Consider the following 21,712-nt stretch of genomic DNA (forward strand, 5'->3'; position numbering starts at 1 on the left):
TGATGGTGCCATGGAGAGGCTAAAAGACTCCTCAATTGTTTCGAGAAGCTCTTACTTTGTGCCAGACGTGTATACATTTATTACAAAAAACTGCCATCGAAGTTTTGTAAAAGTGCACAAAATAGCTCTGTGGGAATCAGTTTCATGAGTGAGCACTAGCTTAGACACCCACCTGAACTGGAGATATATAAAGTGTGGCGGGGGAAGTGAAAAAGGAGTGCTCTTGTCCTAGAAATGCTCTATGTCAGTTTAAAAATACTTGGAATGCACAGTCCTGAACAGTTTGGCACATTTAACAGCACAGGCTGCACACAGAAAACCTCTACATCTGCTGAGTACACAACTAACATGACTTTGAAATACAAATGAGATCATATCATACATATTTGCCGGCTGATTGGCATATCATCGCGCTCTCCAGATGCTGACCCTTGGCGGACGACAATGACCCAAGTCTGTAAATAGTTGGCCTACATGAACGGAGCAGGAGGCCATGAAGAACATGCAGAAGTTGCAGGATGTTGTGTTTCTGCCGTCATATAATCCAATTAGAGCTAAATGATAATCAGAGAGTGGCAAGGATTAGAGGCTCAGGCGGCTGGAGTCGCACTATGCTGCGGATCAGCAGCACCTGTGAATGACTCATTCCCCGGAAGCCGGGAGCTATTGACTGAGCTACATTCAGCCACATACTGAAGCAATTTAGGATCATTACGGGCATAGATTAAAATGTATCAGACCACTTAGAATGAGGATTGGGGATAAGGGATTTACATATTAAAGACTGATCATATACACTGTATAATAACACAGGCTTGGCGTGGCAATTACTTCTTCCTCTAGCGCTGAGATGTTCTGCACTACCCATCTGTCTCCTGCTGAAAGCCTGCATCGGTGTGTGATTGTGTGTTTTACTTTCCCAGAGGGCCGCTCTTACCTCTGTCAGTGTCGTAAAGGTAGACGAACTTCTCCCACTTGTAATGGGCCAGCAGACTGAGAACGGCTCCCCGCAAACCGGGCCTCATCTGGATGACAAACTGCACGTCGGCATCGATGGGGAAGCTGGGGGTAATGAAGGAGGTGTGCAGCGCCCCGCAGAAGGAGGTCAACGTGTTCATGGACTTCCTGTCGTAGAAGCCGAAGATGGCATAAACTCCTCGGGAGAACTGGGAGCAGACTGTTGACAGGGACACAGAGAGCAGGTTGAGGTCAGGGACAAGCACAGAGACTTTATAATTAGCTGTTCCTGCAGACAGCAGCGAGGCAAACAAACAGCACATGCTGGCCTTTCAAACAAAGTTAAGATCCAAATTTCCTCACATACTGACAGGTAAAATTGCTGATTCCACTAATGGCCAATGTAGGGGTAAAATGTGAGTAAATCCATGATGGCATTAATCTTCTGAGTAAAGCGGGGGCTAGCTGAATAAATGGGTGCCATGTGGGTTGTCTGCTCCCCATAGCCATGCTCTGCTGCCCAGTGCCCTTCACTTCTCCTTGGTCTAAATTCAACTGCTTGGGTAATCAACTAGAAATAATGGGGAAATCAGTGCACTGGCCACAGCTCTTAATGGACAAATACCCTGAAACATGAGCATGCAAATGTGCAAGCGCCGGGCTGTGCTGCAGTATAAAAGATTTATAACAAGCCCTATCTGTTGCCATCTGCGGGCCCGCGGAAATGAGCTGTGGTCATAAACGCTCAGTGCATCACACACTTGGTCTTACAAGGTGTTAACTATTTTATTTTATTTGTACATAATAAATGGTTTTAATAACACCAAGAAGGACTGAATCAGGGATATGACCCTTGCCTTAATGTTGGTAATAAGAAGCAAATGTTGGACAAACCAATGGAGCTGCTCTGATATCTCTGACTCCAACACCGATCACTGAAGCTGCTCAGTATCTCTGATCAATGTTAAAATATGGTATTAAATAACTGAGTGGATTTAATGAGGTGAACACGTGCCAGTGGAGCACTGAGTTAGCTTTGCACTCCTAACCTACACTGTCAGACTCACAATGGACAGTTTTTAAAAAGTCACAATTTATGCTGCACAACCAAACTAATCATCTTTTTATTCCAGTTTTTATCAAAAACTTACCCACAATGCAACTAAACCACCAACAGCTCAGTCAGAGGTTCTAGCTATGAACAACTAATGTAGCCTCAAGCAGAGATAAGCAGCGGGCCACACAACTCTGGTAATCTCGCTTCTTTTTAACTCTCCACATCCAGATTTTTTACATGTATATGAGTTGACTTTCATGTTGGGAGGATGGTAGCATGATAGCTGGATGAGGCCGCTGTTCGAGATGGCGTTTCAACATTTGTATTTGCTTGAAACCACTGGATGTTTCACACATCAGGGCCTTTCCTACCCGTGTTTGTGGCAACAGCACCAAGTTAGCAAAAACATGACGTTTTCCTAACCCTAACCACGTGTGTTTTTTGTGCTTAAACCTAACCAGAAAACAAGTACAGCATTGTCAGAAAACATAAAATTGGAAATTAAACTCTAAGAGACATAAAGTTGCAACATAGCCGTGGTTTACAGAAAAGTACATTGGGAACATTTATTCTGGCAATTAGGTTGCTGAAGCCACACAAGGCTTTATAAAACTCTTTTATATGTGCAGTAGAAGTGCCAAAGACCTACAAACACACTTTGATGTGTAAAATCAAATTATCAAGTCACTTCATGGATATCATCAATTAATGAATGTTAAGTCTCATTAATTCACCCAAATAAACTATTCATTCATGTTATGTACACTCATTTTTAAAACTACATTTTAAACATCATCTGTATGAAATGTTGAAATCAAGCATGGTGTTCAATTGCATCCATCAGAATTTATAATCCATTCTATATTAGTCATCCTCACATCCTCGAGAGCTCGGTTCTGTCGTCCTTCTCTCAGTAATTTCATTGTTTCTCCATCTCTCGTCTCAGCCTTCAACTTCAGCTCAGCACACACATTAGATTTGCTGATGTGCGGTGAAAGGCTGGGGTGACAGAAATACCAAACAAACACAGGCCATCCACTGAATGCTATTACTGTAATCAAGTAGAGAAATCTTCTGGTGGCTGCTGCAAAATGTTTGATATCTGAAGGACACTTTTTAACCTTCATTTCTACGACCTGATGGGCTTTCTGTAAACACTTTAATAATTGCCCCCCTTCGTAAACAGGAGAATGTCAGAGCAAATCTATTCACTTTTGGATTCTGCAGGCTTCACAGTAACATTTTTCAAACACAGATCCTCCTCGAATTACACATTCACAAATTTCCTTTGCAACACATAATATTCCGCTCATGTTGTCCGAGAAGAATAGAGGGCGGCCATTAAATTAACACTTCTCAGCTCATCCGGTATCATCCGATTCTATTCTCAAAATGGCAGCAATAGTTTTGTGTTTGTCAAGGTTAAATAGACAGCCTGTTCTCCTAAAGGACTAATGAAATCATATATTTGGGCTTGTGAAACAGTAAACACTAGTCATCTACAGTAAACTCCCCTGATCCTGCTCTGGAATGAAGTTACGCATCATTTACTTTATTACAAAGGGGAAGTGGAGCTGTTTTTTTGTGCACTGCGGGCTCTGTGCGCTTCTGTTCAGAATACTAACACAGGATTTATACATGATTAATATCCAACTGGAAAAATCCACCTCTCATCGCAGTTTGTCCGTCTTATTTCCTGCATCGCCTAACAAACGCCCACATCTGCCTGTTATTACTGTCATTACTGTTGCTTTCTGCTCGTCCTCCCTCACCCTTTTTCTCTGCTGTTCCTCAGCTCTCACCACCTCTTCAAACCAAACAGGTAGACACAGCAGCTTCAGGGGTGTCAACACTGTCTCACGTCTTCCTGAAACTCAGGGCTTTGCAGCTTTGAGGGTCTCTCCTGCAGACAGCAGGGGGATCTTTTTTTTGAGTCTTTCATAAAACTCGCTGATGTAGGGATGAACCTGTAGTGTGTGTGCACCGCAGAGACAAGCCTACAAAGTGAATTCTTAAAGCTCTATTGCTGAGGGGGGATAGAGGGGAGGCTGCAGCACTCGCCTGAAAGCGAACGCAGTGATAAAATTGAACTTTGTGCATATCGGAAAGTGCAAATAAAGGGAAAAGGATAGAGGAGGACTCACACTGAGATGAGGAGGTGAATATTCTTGGACTAAGTCACTGCTGAGAGCCTTGAGGTTTGAGGGAATTGGATACCGCACTTGAGCAAAGTAACAACAACAACTCTACTTTTTGTGACGATAACAAATAACTTGTTTGTGTATGTGCAGCCTGGTGGGGAGTAATTTTTTTTCTGCTGACAGAGAGGAGTGCCTGCAGCGATACTAGAAGAGGAGAAAGCAGCAGGACGTCAGTTTGTTTTCCTAAGGGGGGCGCAGGTCGTGCTGGTCTCAGACACATGGGAATACCTGTCCCATTCAGGGGTCACATGTTTAGTAGGAGAAGAAGGCAGAGGACACACAGCACAAACATGATGCTGCTGTCCCAAAAGCACCAACTTATAAAGGATGGGGTCAAACAGAAACTAGAACTAACACTGAATGTATTCAGCAACTATTTTATTATGACATCAACAGCAGGTGCAGAAGGTGCACTGAGCTACTGTGCAGCCTGTTTCTCTGAATATAGTCCTGTCTTTATGCTTAATGAAGACCATTCATGTCTATTCTTATATAGTAAATACCCCATATATACACGATACTAACTATATTATGTTAGGCCTCTTTCCTACCCTTCCTTCACTCAAAGTCTTCAGCAGTCTAAAGTCTACTGAATGATGATTTGCGGGGTCAGAACACATGGGCAGCATCCCTCCCTTGTCATACAGCAGGGATGGTCAAACTTTTTCTCTTAGAGGGCCAAAATTTAAAATTAATAGTTGCCAATTGGCCAAAAGCAAAAAGCTATTGTATTGTATTGTTAGGCTGAAAATTGGTGATTCAAAGGCAGGAAGCACACTGATTGCTTTTTATGGTGCCAGGAATCGAATCCCCAAAAAATCTATTTCAACCCTTTTTGGACCCTTTTTTGTGCACAATAATACTAAAAGTAAAAAATAAAATACAAAATGTTTTCTATATCTATAGTATATCTTTGCTAACTCATGGTGATCTAGACCTGGTGAGCAGCTCTGAGAGGGGTTACTTTGGTCAACCACTAGCATTCTGACATGATGCAATCACAATGACAAAATTCTAACATACTGGTGCTTTTACAATGATCACTATCTTAGTTTAGCATGTTAGCATGCTAACATTGGCTAGCTAGAGATTATCTTGCGGTGGGATCACAGCAGCCACCACACCTGTCAACACGCTCACGTTCTGACCCATGACTACTCAGTTGTCATTACTACATTATTACAGACCAAAGTTTTGTGACTGTATCTTACACGTTTGTGACGCTATCACACTGACAATATCTGTTCACAGACAGACAACAATACTAAACAATGGCAAAATACTCAAAACGGCTTCTGTGTTAAATCCCGCAACAATGTCTGTGTCTCCAGGACCACAATTTGCCATGACACACACACACACACACACACACACACACACACACACACAAACACACACACACACACACACACACAGACTCACAAGTTGAAATCATTACCAGCTGAGGCTGATGGGAATATGATTTGGTTTTAAAAGTAATGAAAATGTTGAAAATCTGAAGGGTCAATAACCTACAAAGTCATTATAATTAATCCTGCAGGGGGCCTGAATGTGATGCCAACCCATCCAATGGTTGTAAAGGCATTTCATTTAAAGCAACATTATGTTGCTTTAAATGAAAAATAGTAATCAAACCACAATGATTCATCCTCTGGGCAGCATGGATGTTTGTACCAACTTTACTAGCAACCTATCAACTGCTCATTGAGATATTTCAGTCTGGACCATTGTGGTCTACCCACCCACAGACTGACACCACCAATCCTAGAATAATGCTACTAAAATGGGGACAGTCATGATGCCTGCATCCTATGTTGTCTTGTGTTGATCAATTATTTAAAAGACACTTGATAGATCTGAACACCAGAGAGGCTAAAAGCTTAGACAGGATCAAGCTGACAAGCCTACAAGCAGGTAGGTGAATAAACCCTACAGTACATGACAGCAGGAGAAAAATCTTTTTTGATTTATGTCATGTCAGTGTATACATCAGCTGAACCAGACCTTACTCAGAGTGAGTGCAGCACATCAGGTTTTATGTTTGACATCCTAACCATTAACCCCTGATGTCACATGTGGGGTTATGTAACCTCTGCATGTTGTACAACTGTGGGAAAAGCTATGAGCTGTAAATCAGGATGGTGTATTTTCCCATCATAAGATCTGAAGCCAATTCAAAAGACTACTTATGCCTTAATTCTGCCAAACATGCAATATTGATATACTGTATTAATATTTACAGATTACAAATTAAAGGAAAGAAAATGTTGAGTCAGAAACTTGGAGGAAACAAATTAAGTGCTGTGAACTCCAAAACTAAAAGTAATCAAGATCTCTTTGCACTTGTGTTTTAAAGGAGCTCGTCAAATGAGACAGCATTACTAGGCTCGACGGAGGATGCCAACAAATCTTGCAAATGTGCTGACTGACAGACACTCAGCAAATTCAGTGTTTCCTCGTAGAAACGAGCTGGGCGGCTGAGCTGTGCCAGCTTCTGAATGATGATTTGCGGGGTCAGAACACATGGGCAGCATCCCTCCCTTGTCATTCCAGATAACATGTTTCCTTTGCACCTCTGTATTCTGCCAGCAGCTGTTCAGTGTGTCAGCTGGACAGGACGTACGGGGATGCTGAGGGAATATCTCAGGGCTCTGTCTGTGACTGACAGCTGAGCAACAGGACACATTCAGAGGGCTGTAGGTATGTCCAAACATTACCACAGCTGAAGTTATGTTACCATCAGAGTTCACGAAGTTCACTGAGAGACCATTTTCACCCTCAATAATTCTGTTTCTGCTTTTAGAGGAGCTCGAGCCCTCCCAGCATGCACTGGGCAATGAGACAATGATGAGGTTGAATAAACACATATAATCACTATATATACTATATTCTGTAGCTTCTACTTTCTGATCTGCATGTCTGTGGACTGTGAGAGGCAAACACGTTCAACAACAGTGCTTTTTTTTACATCTTATATTGTAGAAAAACCTAAAAGATTTACATCCCTGATAAATCTAGTTGTCATGAGGTTAAATTATGTTTTTTTATCCAATTGAGGTGGTAAGGGTAACTTTCCAGTGCAATTATGGTGCACAGGCTTATATGCCCATCCTAAAGCCTACAACAATGAGTGATCGCATAGACAAATGACCCACCCGCTCTTCTTTCTCCTCTCTCCTGAGCCTCCGGATGATTGAAGCATAATTTAGCCAATGAGATTTCGAATCCAGCAATATAAATTTTGAAAGCCCTTAACTTAAATTATTAAGTTTTATGTAGTTTTATACATTTTGCTCTTTGAATAGGTTTGTTTTTCCACCTAAGCACTTGTTTTTGCCTGTTTTATATTCATAAAGTTATTGTAAATAAGGAAATGAAGAACTATAATAAGTTTTTGCCTCTATTAATCTCAAGCAGGGGTATTTGGTCACAAAATGGCAATTTTTTGCCAATATTACCTCAGAAAAACATGTGTTAAGTGTTCATTTTCAGTGATATTGTTATCGACAAACAATCAAATATTGTTAATTTGAACTTGGACCATGTAAGACTAAATGATGTTGACCCATTGTGTTTTCCAGCTAATAAAGGCAGTTGCATGTCATCTCAGGCTTATTTCTGCAAAAAAAGAAAAAATGTAGGCAAGAAAAATAAATAAATAATTATGTGTGTTCAAACTCCTTTAGATTAATGCCAGAAGCACTTACAGAGCCTCTGACAGCTTGGGAAAACGACTCAGCTTATAACCTTTCAAAAAAGCCCCAAACCACGCCTGTACTCTAAATGATTCAACAACAGCTTTGAATTTACTTTGGCTAGACTGGGATAGACATTTTAGGATAATTTTAAGAACAGAAATTCTCACCACCTTACCCTAAACATGGTGAATGTATTTTTATGCTTGGCTGATTAGATTTCTGTCCTGCACCGATCCTTAAAATCCTCCTGTAACTTTCACATGAATCCATTGCAGTGTTTGACCTTAAAGAAACGCTGCAATTGAATAAATTTGTTCCATTTTATTTGGACAGCTTACTCCGTCAACCTTTTTTAATCTTGTTAGAACATGTAAGTTACAATGTAGGACAAGGCTGACAGTAAATATCAGTAATCCTATTTTCAATTCCAGGTTTAAAATTGCTTCATAGTTATCAAAAATAAAATGGAAACCTCACTGGCATGCATATAATTTACAATGTACTCTAGAGCATCATTCTGCTGTACTTCAGATATAAACTGATGTGAAATGGATTGTGCTGCTACATAAACATGTAGTGTGATTTGACTTCAGCATTTTCATTTGAATAACACATCCATTTTTTGTAGTGTGGGTGGACAGAGTATTTAGGTATTCCTCCATTTTATTTACCTTGGCCTGAGGAGAGAGATCAGTTTAATTAACTTTGAACATGAAATGTTAAAAACTGTTTTATGTAAAACTAAGACAATGAGTCTACAGCCACGCTAGGGGCTCTGTGAGGTTGACACAGCAGTGCTTTGAGCTAAACCATCTTAGATTAGCGTGTCAGCATGCTATCATTTGTTAATTAGCACTAAACACAAAGTACAACTGAGGCTGATGGGAATGTCATTAGTTTTGCAAACAAAATTTCATGGCAATCCATCCTCAAAGTTGTTGAGATATTTCAGTAAAAAACACAAATGGAAACCAGCAGCTGACACTCGTGGAAATCTGCAGGTAATGTCAATCTCAGTGGACTGGATAATGAATGTCTGTACCACAATTTCATTGCAATCCATCCTACAGGCTAAAAAAGAGTGTTTCAGACAGAGGGGGAATGCTGATGCGTTTTGTGAGCATTAAAAGCATGTAAACCTATCCTAGTAGTAACCCAAAATAACATGATGAACTTAAAAATGAGCATGATATGTCTCCTTTAATGCTCCGCAGCTCTGATAAGATTTGCTGTGCCCCACATAGACCCACTTCTAAAATCTATTACAAATCTCAAACTTGTTTTTGTTCTTGTGTGGAGATGCTGCACTTGTTAATTTAATTACAGCAATTTGGCTTCATACTGGCGTGTTGATAATATACATTTTCCCAATGTCGCTTTTCAGGCCGAGGACCCCTTTGTGGACAGAGAGACGAAAAAAGGACTCCCTACTACATATACAGCATAAAATACTGTTGCATATTAAACTGGGCAACAATTACGTGCTAAAGTCCCATGTATAAACAAGTCAGCAGCAGTTTCATCATTGCTAATGTTAGCATGTTAGCCTGACGCTCTGCAATTTCTCCAGTGGTTTGCGAGGTGGAGGGTATCTTAGAGTCTTTTGTTCAGTACGTTACAAAACAATTCATCGTGGCCCACAAGAATGTCCATACAACAACACAGACAACTGGCCAACATGTTTCACTAACATGTAGTTATCTGACTAGTTTGCCATTATGGGTAGTTGCTGCACAGTGATTTAGCATTTGGTTAGGTTAGCTTGTTCACATGATTGCATGAGAAATCATGGACAGCCTAACATCACTGTTGTGTAAATCAAATGTTTATTTATATTTTAACAAATTCCTCTTTGCTAATAATATGTTGGATTTATGTTAATGAGTATTTTCAGATACATTTAAACTCTTTAAAAATCTTTAAAAGTGATGGACTGACTGACAGGCACACTGACATGGCTATTTATAGTCCACAGGATAACATGGCAGATCAAAACACGTACCAAATACATTATGCATGGTTGTGAAATAGTGCATGACCTTTGAATAGTGACTCATCACTGTATGTCATCTGATGTGAGTTTAATAAGCTGCACTCATTCTACTGAAAGGCTTATTAAGACCTGCGAGTTCAATTTCCTCATACAGTGAAATAACCGTAAATGTTTGTTTGGATAAAAATCTCACTGAAGGCAAAGTGCACAGTTTAAATGATCTATGTGTTATGACATTTAAGTGTTTCATATTTGTATCCGCATTACACTCTGCATTGTTGTGCAATTCGTCTCAGTTGACCAACCACACAGAAAGCAGAGGGCATATAGGGACTGAAGCCTGAGTAGGTGTTTCTCCTCCGGCAGTGTGGTTGCATGTTTGCTGGAATTCCCTCATCTCTGCAGAATACAGCTTTGTTAAAGCACACATTTTCTTCCAGTGGGCTACCCCCAGCAGATACTCATTACACGCAAAAAGCGGGACAACACTGGTTGGATTAGCCCTAATCTGAGAAACACAACTGGATTCAGCCCACATGGTAAACCAACATGACAGAGGGAAAATCTACGGCAGTGGTACGGAGACAGGGCCCGTGGCTATCGGAGTCTTGTATGGAAGAATACACTTTAATATTTCACTGCAGCGCTGCTAACACTCCACCTACACATGCTTTGCATATACTGCAAAAACATCATCCAAGGACCACTATTACAAGAGACAGGAATACTGCACACTCTGTTTAAAAAGGTTGTAATGCTGCAGAAGATACTGAACCATGGATTTACATCTGAATGCATCAGGAATATGCAGTAAAGTGGAACATTTGATGACTGTGTGAGCAGGGTAGTTTAAGTTAACTCAATACGATATCATAATTCTTCATTTTGGTCCATAAAATGAATTCATTATGTATTGAATTTCTTTATAATGAACAACACTTTCACATTTCATCACCTCTAATCATAAGTTCTAGCGCTCAACATTGAAAACAGATTGAACGAAGACAATGATGAATCAGATATGAATGATGAAGTTTGAATAGTTTCTGGTTTCAAGTGAATTTAAAACATGAAAACAGTGAAGCGCTTGAGGTCATTTTGTAAAGCGTCTCCTTTACATTCAACATCTGAGGCTCATACAACTTTTCCAAAGCAGCTGCTCTAAATTATTCACTGCCCCGATGGCACCTTTGCCTTTCTCATGTTTTCTCCTGTGTAGTTCACAGCTTGTTGTCCTTGGATAATCTCAGGTAACATTTAGTGAATAACAGCAGAGCTTTGCAGAGGCAGCCTCGCTGAAGGACGTTGTGTAAGACCGCAACAAACTGCTGCAGCATCACTGTAGCTTGTCAGTAGTGATCACCGTCGCGCCGTTACAGCGCTGACATGTAAGCACATTCTGATGCACAGGATGAAAGACTAAACTGCACATCTCCAGTGGCTTGCCCCTGAACCTATTCGGCGCTATTCCGCCATTTTACAGCGTGACGTCCAGCCGGGTTTGAGCGACTGGGTGTGAGAAAAACAAGAAATAAGATTTTTCTTACAATAGCTGTAGGCTGGTTTTTGGTCAAATACATTTTTCACTTGACTGACAGCGATGTCCTCAGTCAATGGATGTTTAAAAGCCCCTGCTGTAGTTATGTACTTGGCATTAGTGCTCCCTTGTTCAAAGAAAGCTAATGCATTTATTCTGCATGATGATCCATGAGTGTCGTCTTGCCCCACAGCGATACACCCTAAAAGCTCTTATTAAACTCAGGGTCAAATGTCGGTGAAAGTATCAGTTAGAAAACTGCGCTGCCTGCAAGTCAAATGACTCTTTAGTTAGATCAAATTCAGACAACGACATACTGAAAGCTTTTATGTTTTTATTATGCTTCCCAGTGAGCGCGCCGTGACAAATCTGAGGATGAGTACTTGTCAACTTGGGGCAGGTCATCCAAGCTGACAGGACTCTGGCTGCAGTAGCAGTAACACAGATATTTTTATCAGTGCGTCGTGATAAAAGGACATGCTTTTGGGGTAAGTGTCTCTTTCTGTTCAAGGGCTCCCAAATCAAGAGGATTCATGTAAAGCTTTCAAATAAAACACACAAGATTGTCTGAATATCTAACCAAAGATGGTGAATGGGATTTTTATGCTGAGCAATTACTGACAATTGAATCCAGGCGTGCACAGGGTAACATGGACTTGTTTTTCCTCTCATTATCAGTGACCTCGTTGGCTATGCCGCCATACAAAAATAACCATTTGTTTTATGGAAACACGTTTATTACTCTGGCCAAACAGTGTGGATTAAGATAGAAACTATCATGCAGAATGTGCTCCCTCAGGCCAAACAATTTGACAACCTTGTCTGTGGTGCTCATGCATCATTCATGACTTGTCGGTTTAAATGAGTTCTGAGAGTTATGATGGATCCAAGGTTGTTAGATATTGTTTGGTTATATTCCAGCATGTCTGTTTTGCTACAGCAAACGCAATGAAGAGCATTGCCAATTTGACATTTAACTTTAGATATTACAATATTTATAAAAGCTTTACAGCTCTTATGGTCCAACTGGTGAAATCATCTTCTTTTGAGCCATTTCTTTCAGAAACCTCACAGCCTCTGAAAAGATGGCTGTGGCAGAGTTGTTGCAATTCTTAAAGGGATAGTTACACATTATATGTAACACGTTTGTTTGTTTTCTTGTGGAGAATTGGATAGAAAAGATCGATATGTCTGTAAATATAAACTCAGAGCAAGCAGCCTGTTAGCTTAGCTTAGCACAAAGACTGGATACAGGGGAAACAGCTAGCCTGGATTTGTCCAAAGATACCAGCACCTCTAAAGCTCGCTGACTAACATATTAGGTTTTTTATGGTTGCCTGGAAACCTCACAGACATGGTAAGACACCAGGGGCAAGATGCATAAAAGTCTGTGTAGATTCACGAGTCTAAAACACTGTGTGCGCACAAAGAAAGATACTTGCATACACATTCTTTTCGTCAGATTTATAAAGCTGTGCGTGCTCCTGATTCTGTTTTATATATTTTAATCATTGTGGAAATGGGCGTACGTGCACAAGCTTCAATTCTACTCCAACAATTATCCATAAATGGATGTAGAAACACCATTAAACACCCGTTTGCATATCCATATTCATGCTGAAGAACACGAAGAAGAACAATTAAATCGACTGTGTTTCATCAGCGAGGCTCAACAGCATCAGAACAGCTGTCATTATGTGCGTCTGTACCTATTAATAGCGCATACATGTACCTGTAAAACCTCATTGTGGGAATTTCTCAGTCATTATAACTAAATGTCAGAAGGATGATCAATGACTAATCTATGGAGCTCATATTGAAACAGACTTCATTGCAAATTAGGATCAAATGAAAAGATCATTAACAGAACAGTAGTGACTCCAAAATAAATAAAAAGAAGGACCAGAATCATCACTCATGCATTATTTGACAACTTAAACAAACATTTTACTTGAAGGTTACGCCTCTCAGTTTATATTTCATGTCCGCTGCTTCATTTAAACTGCAGCCAACTCTTAAAAAATGTGTGTACGCATGGTCTGAAGTTTGCATAACTCACACACATTTTCACCACAGATTCTATCTTCATAAATACCAGTTTATGGTTTGACATTTTCACTGGGGACACTGGGGACATGCCCCCACCACTTTTTTAAAGCCAGATTTTGTCCCCATTACTTTTTTAAAGAATAAATTATTAAATATGTTCCGAAAAGTAGCTTGCACCAAGGAATGCCGGACAGCAAATGAAAACGGCTGACCGATATGGACTGGTGCCTTCTACAGTGATGCAATTTTGGCATTGTTCGATTGGCATGGTGTTGAAGTTGTAGATGTGACGCATGTGGGTTATTATTATTGGTTGGTTGACATTATTGCGTGTTTGATGCTGAGTATTTTCATACTGTTGACTCTGTAGTGGCTTAGGCTATGCCCTTTTGATGCGTCGTTGTGCAAATTTTCCCCAGCCCTTATATCCCCACCACTTTTCAGCATGAAGTGACTCCCTTGCACCTGGCCAAAACATAGTCTGGCACTTAATCCCTCTGTAATACCACAGTGTCAATTTTTGCACAAATTAAACAAACAAGCTACAACATGTTAATTAGTGAGTGTTAGATGTGTTGGTAGGTAGATTCTGTTGCCTTTAGACAGAGCCAGACTGGCTGTTTTCTTACTGTTTTCACTCTTTGTGCTCGCTGTAGCTTCATAGTTCATAGTACAGACATACAAGTAGTATCAATCCTCTCATCTTACTCTCGCCAATAAAGCAAATAAGGATATTTCCCTTAATTTTGAAGTATTCCATTAAATAAAGTATTGGATACTACACCTATAGGACAATTGGTGTATATCTTATCTAGTTTTCAGTCTAGCTTCTATCTAACTTTATCTATTTATCATCATTATAGCTGTTGTTAGCTTTTAAATCTATTTTACTGGATGTCATTGTCATCATTTTTGTCTTTATGTTGTCTTTTTTTATCTATCTTATTAAGTTTCTGACTGATCCTTTCCATTTCTTCTGCTTCATTAAAAACACATTTTATCTTGAAGTTGTTCAAATTACATATTGGAAATTGAATGTGTGCTGCTGCTCCCCTGCCTGCACTGTTTCTATGCAGGTAAAAACAAGGCATTAAAAATAATGGGATAGTTTAACTCGAAGCATTGTTGTGGTAAGCATACCTTATTTGGACACAGCTTGTGAGTCAATGCAGTCACCGCATCACCACAGCCTTAATAATGCAAAAGTAAGAAGTAGAAGAAGAAGAAGAAGAAGAAGACGAAGAAGAAGATAAAGAGGAGGAGGATGAGGAGGAGGAGATCTGGCTACACAAACTGGTCTATGCTGCATCAGTGGGACTGTCCATTGCCTACACAGTGAAGTGCTCTAACATTAGCCTCTGTCTGAGCAGCATCACACTGGTTGAGTCATAGCAGAGGGAGGATAGGTAGCTATAATAAACGCTCTAATGAGAAACACACTGTCATATTGACATTTGATTAAATTAAATGGATAAAATGAAAGTTCATCTCTGGAAGAATGTTTGATCTGAGCAGATCCATCCTGCTGCTGCTTCAGACGAGAGAAGTGAAAGAGGAAAGTCTTTAAAAATGCATGACAGGCTTTTTAGGGTTTGTTTGTTTCACATGGCACAGTGGCATAACAGACTGTACTGTAACTACATACAAATGTGCTTACAAATCACTAAGATTTCAGAAATTTGAGTTCATGTACAAGCATTTTACCCTAGCATTTGTAGAGCGCATACCTCAACCAAGGCCCAACAGTCTCCTTTAATTCAATCAAGCCTAATTCAATACCAAACTCGACAGCCCTGTATCACTCTAAATTTAAACCAATCCATAACTGCTGAACCATTATTTAAACTCACCAGATCTGTAACAACCAACCACTAGGACAACAAAACAATGCAGAGGGCAGAAAAAAAAAAAAAAGGTTTTTATTTAACTTGTACTCACTCATCGATAACAGCCACCCAAATACTCCCTGTTGTTTTCATCAAGACCAATGCATTATATCCTGAGAAATTAACAGAAATGATAAAAAACGCCAAAATCTCACAATGTCAAAGAAAGTGAGAAAAAAAATACCTGGATCCATCCCTTTATCTGGATCTGCACCAAAGTTAATGAGGTCTATTCTGGGCTAAGACCCATCCTCCATCCAAGTTTCATGGAAATCCGGTTAGTGGTTTTTATGTAATCCTGATCACAAATCAACCCACTAACAAACAAACTAAATTATTTCACTGTGAACAAACAATGAAATGCTTTATAAACTATTTATTAAGCAGTTATTTATCGTAAAGTTTATAATACTTTGTAAATGGTTCATAAATACTGTGTACTTCATCTATAACTTACTTCATTATCTGGATGGTCATTATTGCAACTGATGTTTATAACAATTGCTTTATAAATGATTTAACACATTTCATTGTTTGTTACAGTGAAATAACTATTAACTTAAGTTTAATTAACTATAAATTTACTATTTAATAATGATTGTTATTATAAAGTGTTACCAAAACCCTTCTGTTTTCATTTGTTTTAGGGTAATTGTAACTGACAATAATAATAATAACAATAATAATAATAACAATAATAATAATAATAATGATAATAATGTATACCATGATATTTTGTGAGATGGTTAATACTGAACATGGACACTTAATTACAGACAGAGTAAATGCAGTGTCTGTTCCAGCTGTCTTCCCTGTCACCATATCCAAAATCCCACATGCACTTGGTTCAACTCCCCCCTCAATGTCCAGCCGGGCCAGCGGCTCTCAGTCTCCGCTGTCTCCTCCTGCCCTGACCTCAGTCTTAATGGATATAACCTTCCCATTTATGCATTTATGCACACAATCTGTCCTGGCCCGGGGCAAGGTGTCACATCAATACATCCTGCAGCTCCACTCCAGCCAGCACAAATTGGTGAGATAATAAACACGACGGCGCAGTGAAGTTCTCTTTGTCGGAGTCAATTCAATCAAGTCGCAATGACTGGAAACTGTTTGCTGCGATGTATCGTTGGCTGTTTGCAGGTTTGTTTGTTTTATCAACTTTCATAGCTGCAAAGCAAGCATCAAACTGAAGATTCAGTGTCTGTGGCCAGGGGAAGTTGGAGCACGGCCATATATTAGTAAAGAGGGACTGAGACAGAGAAAATGAAAGCTTGGTGAGAATTGATTTTTCCATGCTGGAGAACAAACTGGAGCCACACACACACACTACTACTGGACTATAGCCCTGCACCTATTGATCCACACTGCCAATAACACAGTCATTTGCCATCAGGGATTTGTAACAATCATTATATACTGACCCAGCTGGAGGACAGCAGTGTTGTCCTGCTTTATTCCACTCAGGATCTATACAACAAACGCAACAAATGAGCTCAGAGCTCCTTCTCATTTATATACCGATTTTATACATTCATTTATTAGTTTCGTAGACAATCCCGAAGATTGCAAGTAAATTAGCAGATTTAAAATCATCTTAGTCATCTCAACACTTGCTAATATTATCAAAATCGACTATATGAGCTGTGGGGAAGTCACAGCAATGACTAACCATAATAGAAATGTGTCAAATCATAAATCATAACATTCTCTACATCAACACCTGCCAGGCAAGCAGGGGCATTATGCAATCCAGGCTACTAAAAATAAGAATCGTGGAGCTGGGTGCATTTTTCAAGCAGCGCCTTAGTCACAAGCTGGCCTGGCTGGTCTGCAATAATGAGCTGCTCACTGGTCTTTGTCAACTGGGAAGCATCTTAGCTCAGCTTGCATCAGCTTATCTCGCTAAAAATTAATCCCCCTGATTATCTCAGTTATTTTCTTCTTATCCTTTAAGGAAGAAAACCCTTAAGCTTCTTTGAAAAACAATGGATTCAGGTTTAGTCAACGTGAAGCCTCGTATAAATCTTTAAGAATCTTGATTCAACAAGCCTCCGTAAACTCTACAGAGCTCCACATGTGGCAGAAGCACATCCTTTTAACTCCCGACAGAAACTCTGTGAAAAAAAATCTATAAATGTCTCATTAGGAGCGTAAACCTGCAAAATAAATGCACTTGACTCAAAACATGTATTGATATTCATAAAAAAAAGGAAATTACTTGAGTGTGGCCAGAACAAAAACCCAAGGCTCAACGATGACACTTAAGTAAAAACAGCTCATTGACAATCTCACAAAAAAAAAGTTTGTGCTGGATGAGTAATTTCACATAATGGCTCGCTTTTGACCTCCTGGAAATGACAAACAAGCTCCAGAAGAAGAGTTTGTGCTTCATCCCTGATCGGGACAAACCAAGCATGTAATATTCATCTCTTCCTCAGTAACAACTGCTGAAGTGCCCTTGAGCTAAGCACTGACCCCGCGGCCCCTCCAGCGTAATCACTCGGTGGCTGACAGTGCAGGGCTGTAGTGGACATGGGTGTGTGAATTACTGTAAACCTGCATCCTCTTCTTCCCTTCTGCATCACCTCAACGGCGTTTTGCATTTCTATTACAGCCGAGCCCGTGATGTATGAGCTACAATTCCTTTCTTTTTTGCCCCTTTTTCTCACTTCATTAGGTTACACAGCCGCTCCCTCCACGGTAGCTGACAGAGTTTGGAGAGCTGCGGCTGATCCTTAAGCGTGAAGTGTGAAGTGCAGTTGGTGGGAAGAAGGATAACAAATTAATTCTCCAGACAGAACTTGGTGCCCTACATGGCAGAGGATTGACTGGTAGACCAATTATGAAGCCATCTCACACTTCGCGGCCCTTCCTATCAAATCCATCATGTTTGTGGAGATGACTACACGAATTACAGCATGTTACAGTTGATGCATTAGGTTGTTTATCCATCAAAAGTGTAGCGGGGAGTATAGACACCGAGGCGCTGCTGGTGTCACCTAATGTGTTTTAAATGATTATCAAAGGGAATGGGTAATAGGCTTAAGATGGCTACTAATCTGCATCGCTGGCGGTAACGAATGACAATTAGGAAGGCAATTTTACCTTTCAAACATTCAACACAATCAACATTTTTGTTTTTCTTTAGGCGGTGGAGAGACGGGAGAGTTTGAGGAGCCAGACTAGGGCCGCAATAATTATTTTCACAGTCGATTAATCTGCCGATAATTTTCTCGACCGGTGTAGAGCCCGACTGATTTGTCATTTGGTTGTCATTATTGGCCTATCACAGATGTATCAGCATATATGCTGTTCAATATGTGCCCATATGAAAAATATATATTTTTAGAGATTATTAATGCAGAAAAAGATGCATGGGGTAATTTCAGTTCTAAGTAAAGTTTACTTCTTCTGTGCACTGATGTCATTTTAGACAATGAAGTTTCCGCGTTGTGCTCGAAGCCAGTCGTTTGCTTATGTTAGCAGACTCCATTTCTAAACTGACGTTAGCTACTGTTGCGCTCTGTTAGCTGAGTGGACAAAGGCACAGAGGAGGCACTCGAGAACGTGCATAAAGTCACATTCGTTGGACTGTCGCAGAAAAATCCGTCCTGAGTCCTTCACAAAGAAATCCACAGTCCAGCAGCATTAAACAACTCAAAGTAATCGTCCACAGGCTTGCATAGGCAGCTGAGCGGGACGGGGAACACCTGCGCACATATGGCCAATAAAAAAGTGAATAATAGATGTTAATTAATGTAAATTTTTCCATAGATCCCCTTTAAACTGTGAAATATCTTGCCTCCGTTACATATCTTTGTTAAATATTTTGAGAAATACATTTGAGGGGTCACTGAAAACACTGTGTGTATTGGCCCCAAAATTGGAATATCAGTTGGGCTCTTGGTGTTTGGTTTCTAAAATTTCCAGAAGCCCAAGATGACGTCCTCAAATGTCTTGTTTTGTCCACAACCTAAAAATACTCAGTTTACTGTCATAGAGGAGTAAATAAACCAGAAAATGTTCACATTCAGGAAGCAGGAATCAGAGAAATTCAGCTTTCTTTTTCAAATGACTCAAAACGACTCATCGATTTAACAAACAAGTTGGAGATTCATTCAATAGCTGAATAGTAGCTCTGAGCAAGACGACCTAAAATGCAACAATTTGCATGATACAACCGACCTAACCAGTCATCCGCCACCACAATACACTTTGTAACTTGCAGCCATCACTCATAAAGCCTCTATCTGGCGTCACAGCCGGTCGCCACAACGACCCGGGGAGCAATGTTTCATTTCCCCCACGTTCAAGTACAATCATCTGAGCGCTACAGATCAGCTCCTCTGGAATTACTGAATTACTCAGTTTACAAAATCACTGTGTTTGACCAATTACAGGCCATCATGCTCCATCATCCAGCTGGTGCATTTTGGATTGCATGACTGAGGAGTTTGGCCAGACTGTTGGCAGGTGTGTGTGTGTGTGTGTGTGTGTGTGTGTGTGTGTGTGTGTGTGTGTGTGTGTGTGTGTGTGTGTGTGTGTGCGTGTGTGTGCTTGTGTGTGTTTTGAGCAATGTTCCATGTATTCAAAAAACAAATCCCAGCTCATAAACATCTGTGTCATTTTTGGATTGGCCTGCCAGCGAAGCAACTGCAGCTCCAGAATTTTTCACATACTGTGTGTGCTGCTTCAGTCATTACTTCTGGATTCAATCAGGAAAATATAATTGCATTGTGTTTTCATACCAACAGCAGTGACAAGAGATTTGTGCTGCTGTCTTCCAGGCAGAGACAATTCGCATTAACCAGCTGACAGTGTGCAGGAGTACTCACAGGCGTGTGTGACAGAGAAACTGTTGGAGGACTCCAGGTTGTCAACATTGTAATTGAGGTGGAAGGGTTTCTCCGTCACATTCTGGTTGGTGTTATACAGCTGGACAGCAAACCTGAAGGCGCTGTGCTCCTGCACTGTGGAGCGCATGAACAGTCCACCTACAGGAGAGAAGATGTCACACAGAACAGTTCTGTGATCAGCTCACATCAAGGAGAAGACTTATTTACAGCGCGAGGGCAGTGCCCAACAATTACGCATCGCTGCACACATGATCGGATCAGGTCATTTTTAAGAAAGAAAGAAAGCCAATCACGGCAGATGCTGAAACTCGCCTTGTGACAATTTGGTTCAACTATTTTTATTTTTATTTTTTTTTTTTAACCTAACACGCGCGGGATCCCGCAACCTTTACGAGAAGTGAACTTGGGTGATGGATTATGCAAATAAGCAAATGAGACGTGTCCTGATTCGGACTGTGTGAACAAAGACATGTTAGTCGGAGCATCCCGGTTGAACTTACCGATGTTGATCTGATTTGGAAACCCTGCCAGCGACTCCCCGCAGAAATGCAATAATAAAACAAGCACAGCCGCGAGTGTGCGATGCCACATTTTCTCCGAGAAGTGGAATCAACTCCTGGTCTGGATGTGACTGAAGAGCAGCAGGGAGAACCATGTACACGGGCTGGTACGCAAAGAAATCCACAAGATGCGGCGGGTCTCTCTCTCTCTCTCTCTCTCTCTCTCTCTCTCTCTCTCTCTCTCTCTCTCTCACTGCCTCTCTGTGTCTCTCACTCACTGTGTGCTCCCACGTTGAATGTGTGCCAGCGCAACTGCAGCGCCAGCCCTCCTCTGCTGCTGCTGCTGCTGCTGCTGGAAACCTAAAGCCACTGTTTTATCTCAAAGATGGTGGTGGTGGTGTAGGAGGAGGAGGAGAGGAGAAAGCGGATCTCCTTACTGTGGATAAGGACCACTGAAATGGGCCAGAGAGAGAGAGAGAGAGAGAGAGAGGAGGGGAGGGGAGGAGGGAGGGATGGAGGGGGGGGGCGTTTATCAAACTTGGTCTGACGTTGAATTATAATAAGAGCAGCCTCCCGTCTTCCTCCTCACGTCACTGCAGAGTTGGTGTGTGTGTGAGGCGGTGTGTATAGCCTCTGCTGGGTTTTGGTGTGTGTGTGGTGCAAAGGCAGAGCAGCACACACCAGCATCCAGTCAGTGTGGACCAATAGTATACTGCTGAGTGTGTGTATATAGGCCACGCAAATATGCATCTATCTATCTATCTATCTATCTATCTATCTATCTATCCATCCATCCATCTATCTATCTATCCATCTATCCATCTATCTATCTATCTACTGTATCTACTACACATCTCCTCTCCCTCATGCAGCAGTACTCAGTCTTGCACACACCAGCAGCATAATCTTAGGCTGTCCCCTGCAGGTGTTTGAGTGCACACACTGTACAGATGCACTGATTTATCACTGTTTAAT

The 21,712-nt window shown here is 40.8% G+C and overlaps 1 protein-coding gene across 1 annotated transcript in view; it reads right to left on the reverse strand.

Moving 5' to 3' along the window:
* Positions 1-20,828, reverse strand: part of LOC141006965 (glutamate receptor 3-like) — an 80,884-nt gene extending 60,056 nt beyond the window's left edge. Inside the window, exons 1-3 of the mRNA XM_073479281.1 lie at positions 20,738-20,828; positions 20,217-20,375; positions 938-1,177 (exon numbers count right to left, since the gene is read on the reverse strand). Coding sequence (XP_073335382.1) covers positions 938-1,177; positions 20,217-20,375; positions 20,738-20,828 — 490 coding nt within the window. The remainder of the gene's footprint in view (positions 1-937; positions 1,178-20,216; positions 20,376-20,737) is intronic.
* Positions 20,829-21,712: the final 884 nt, after the last annotated feature.

Source organism: Pagrus major, chromosome 13, assembly GCF_040436345.1.
Source record: "Pagrus major chromosome 13, Pma_NU_1.0".
Lineage (NCBI taxonomy): Eukaryota > Metazoa > Chordata > Actinopteri > Spariformes > Sparidae > Pagrus > Pagrus major.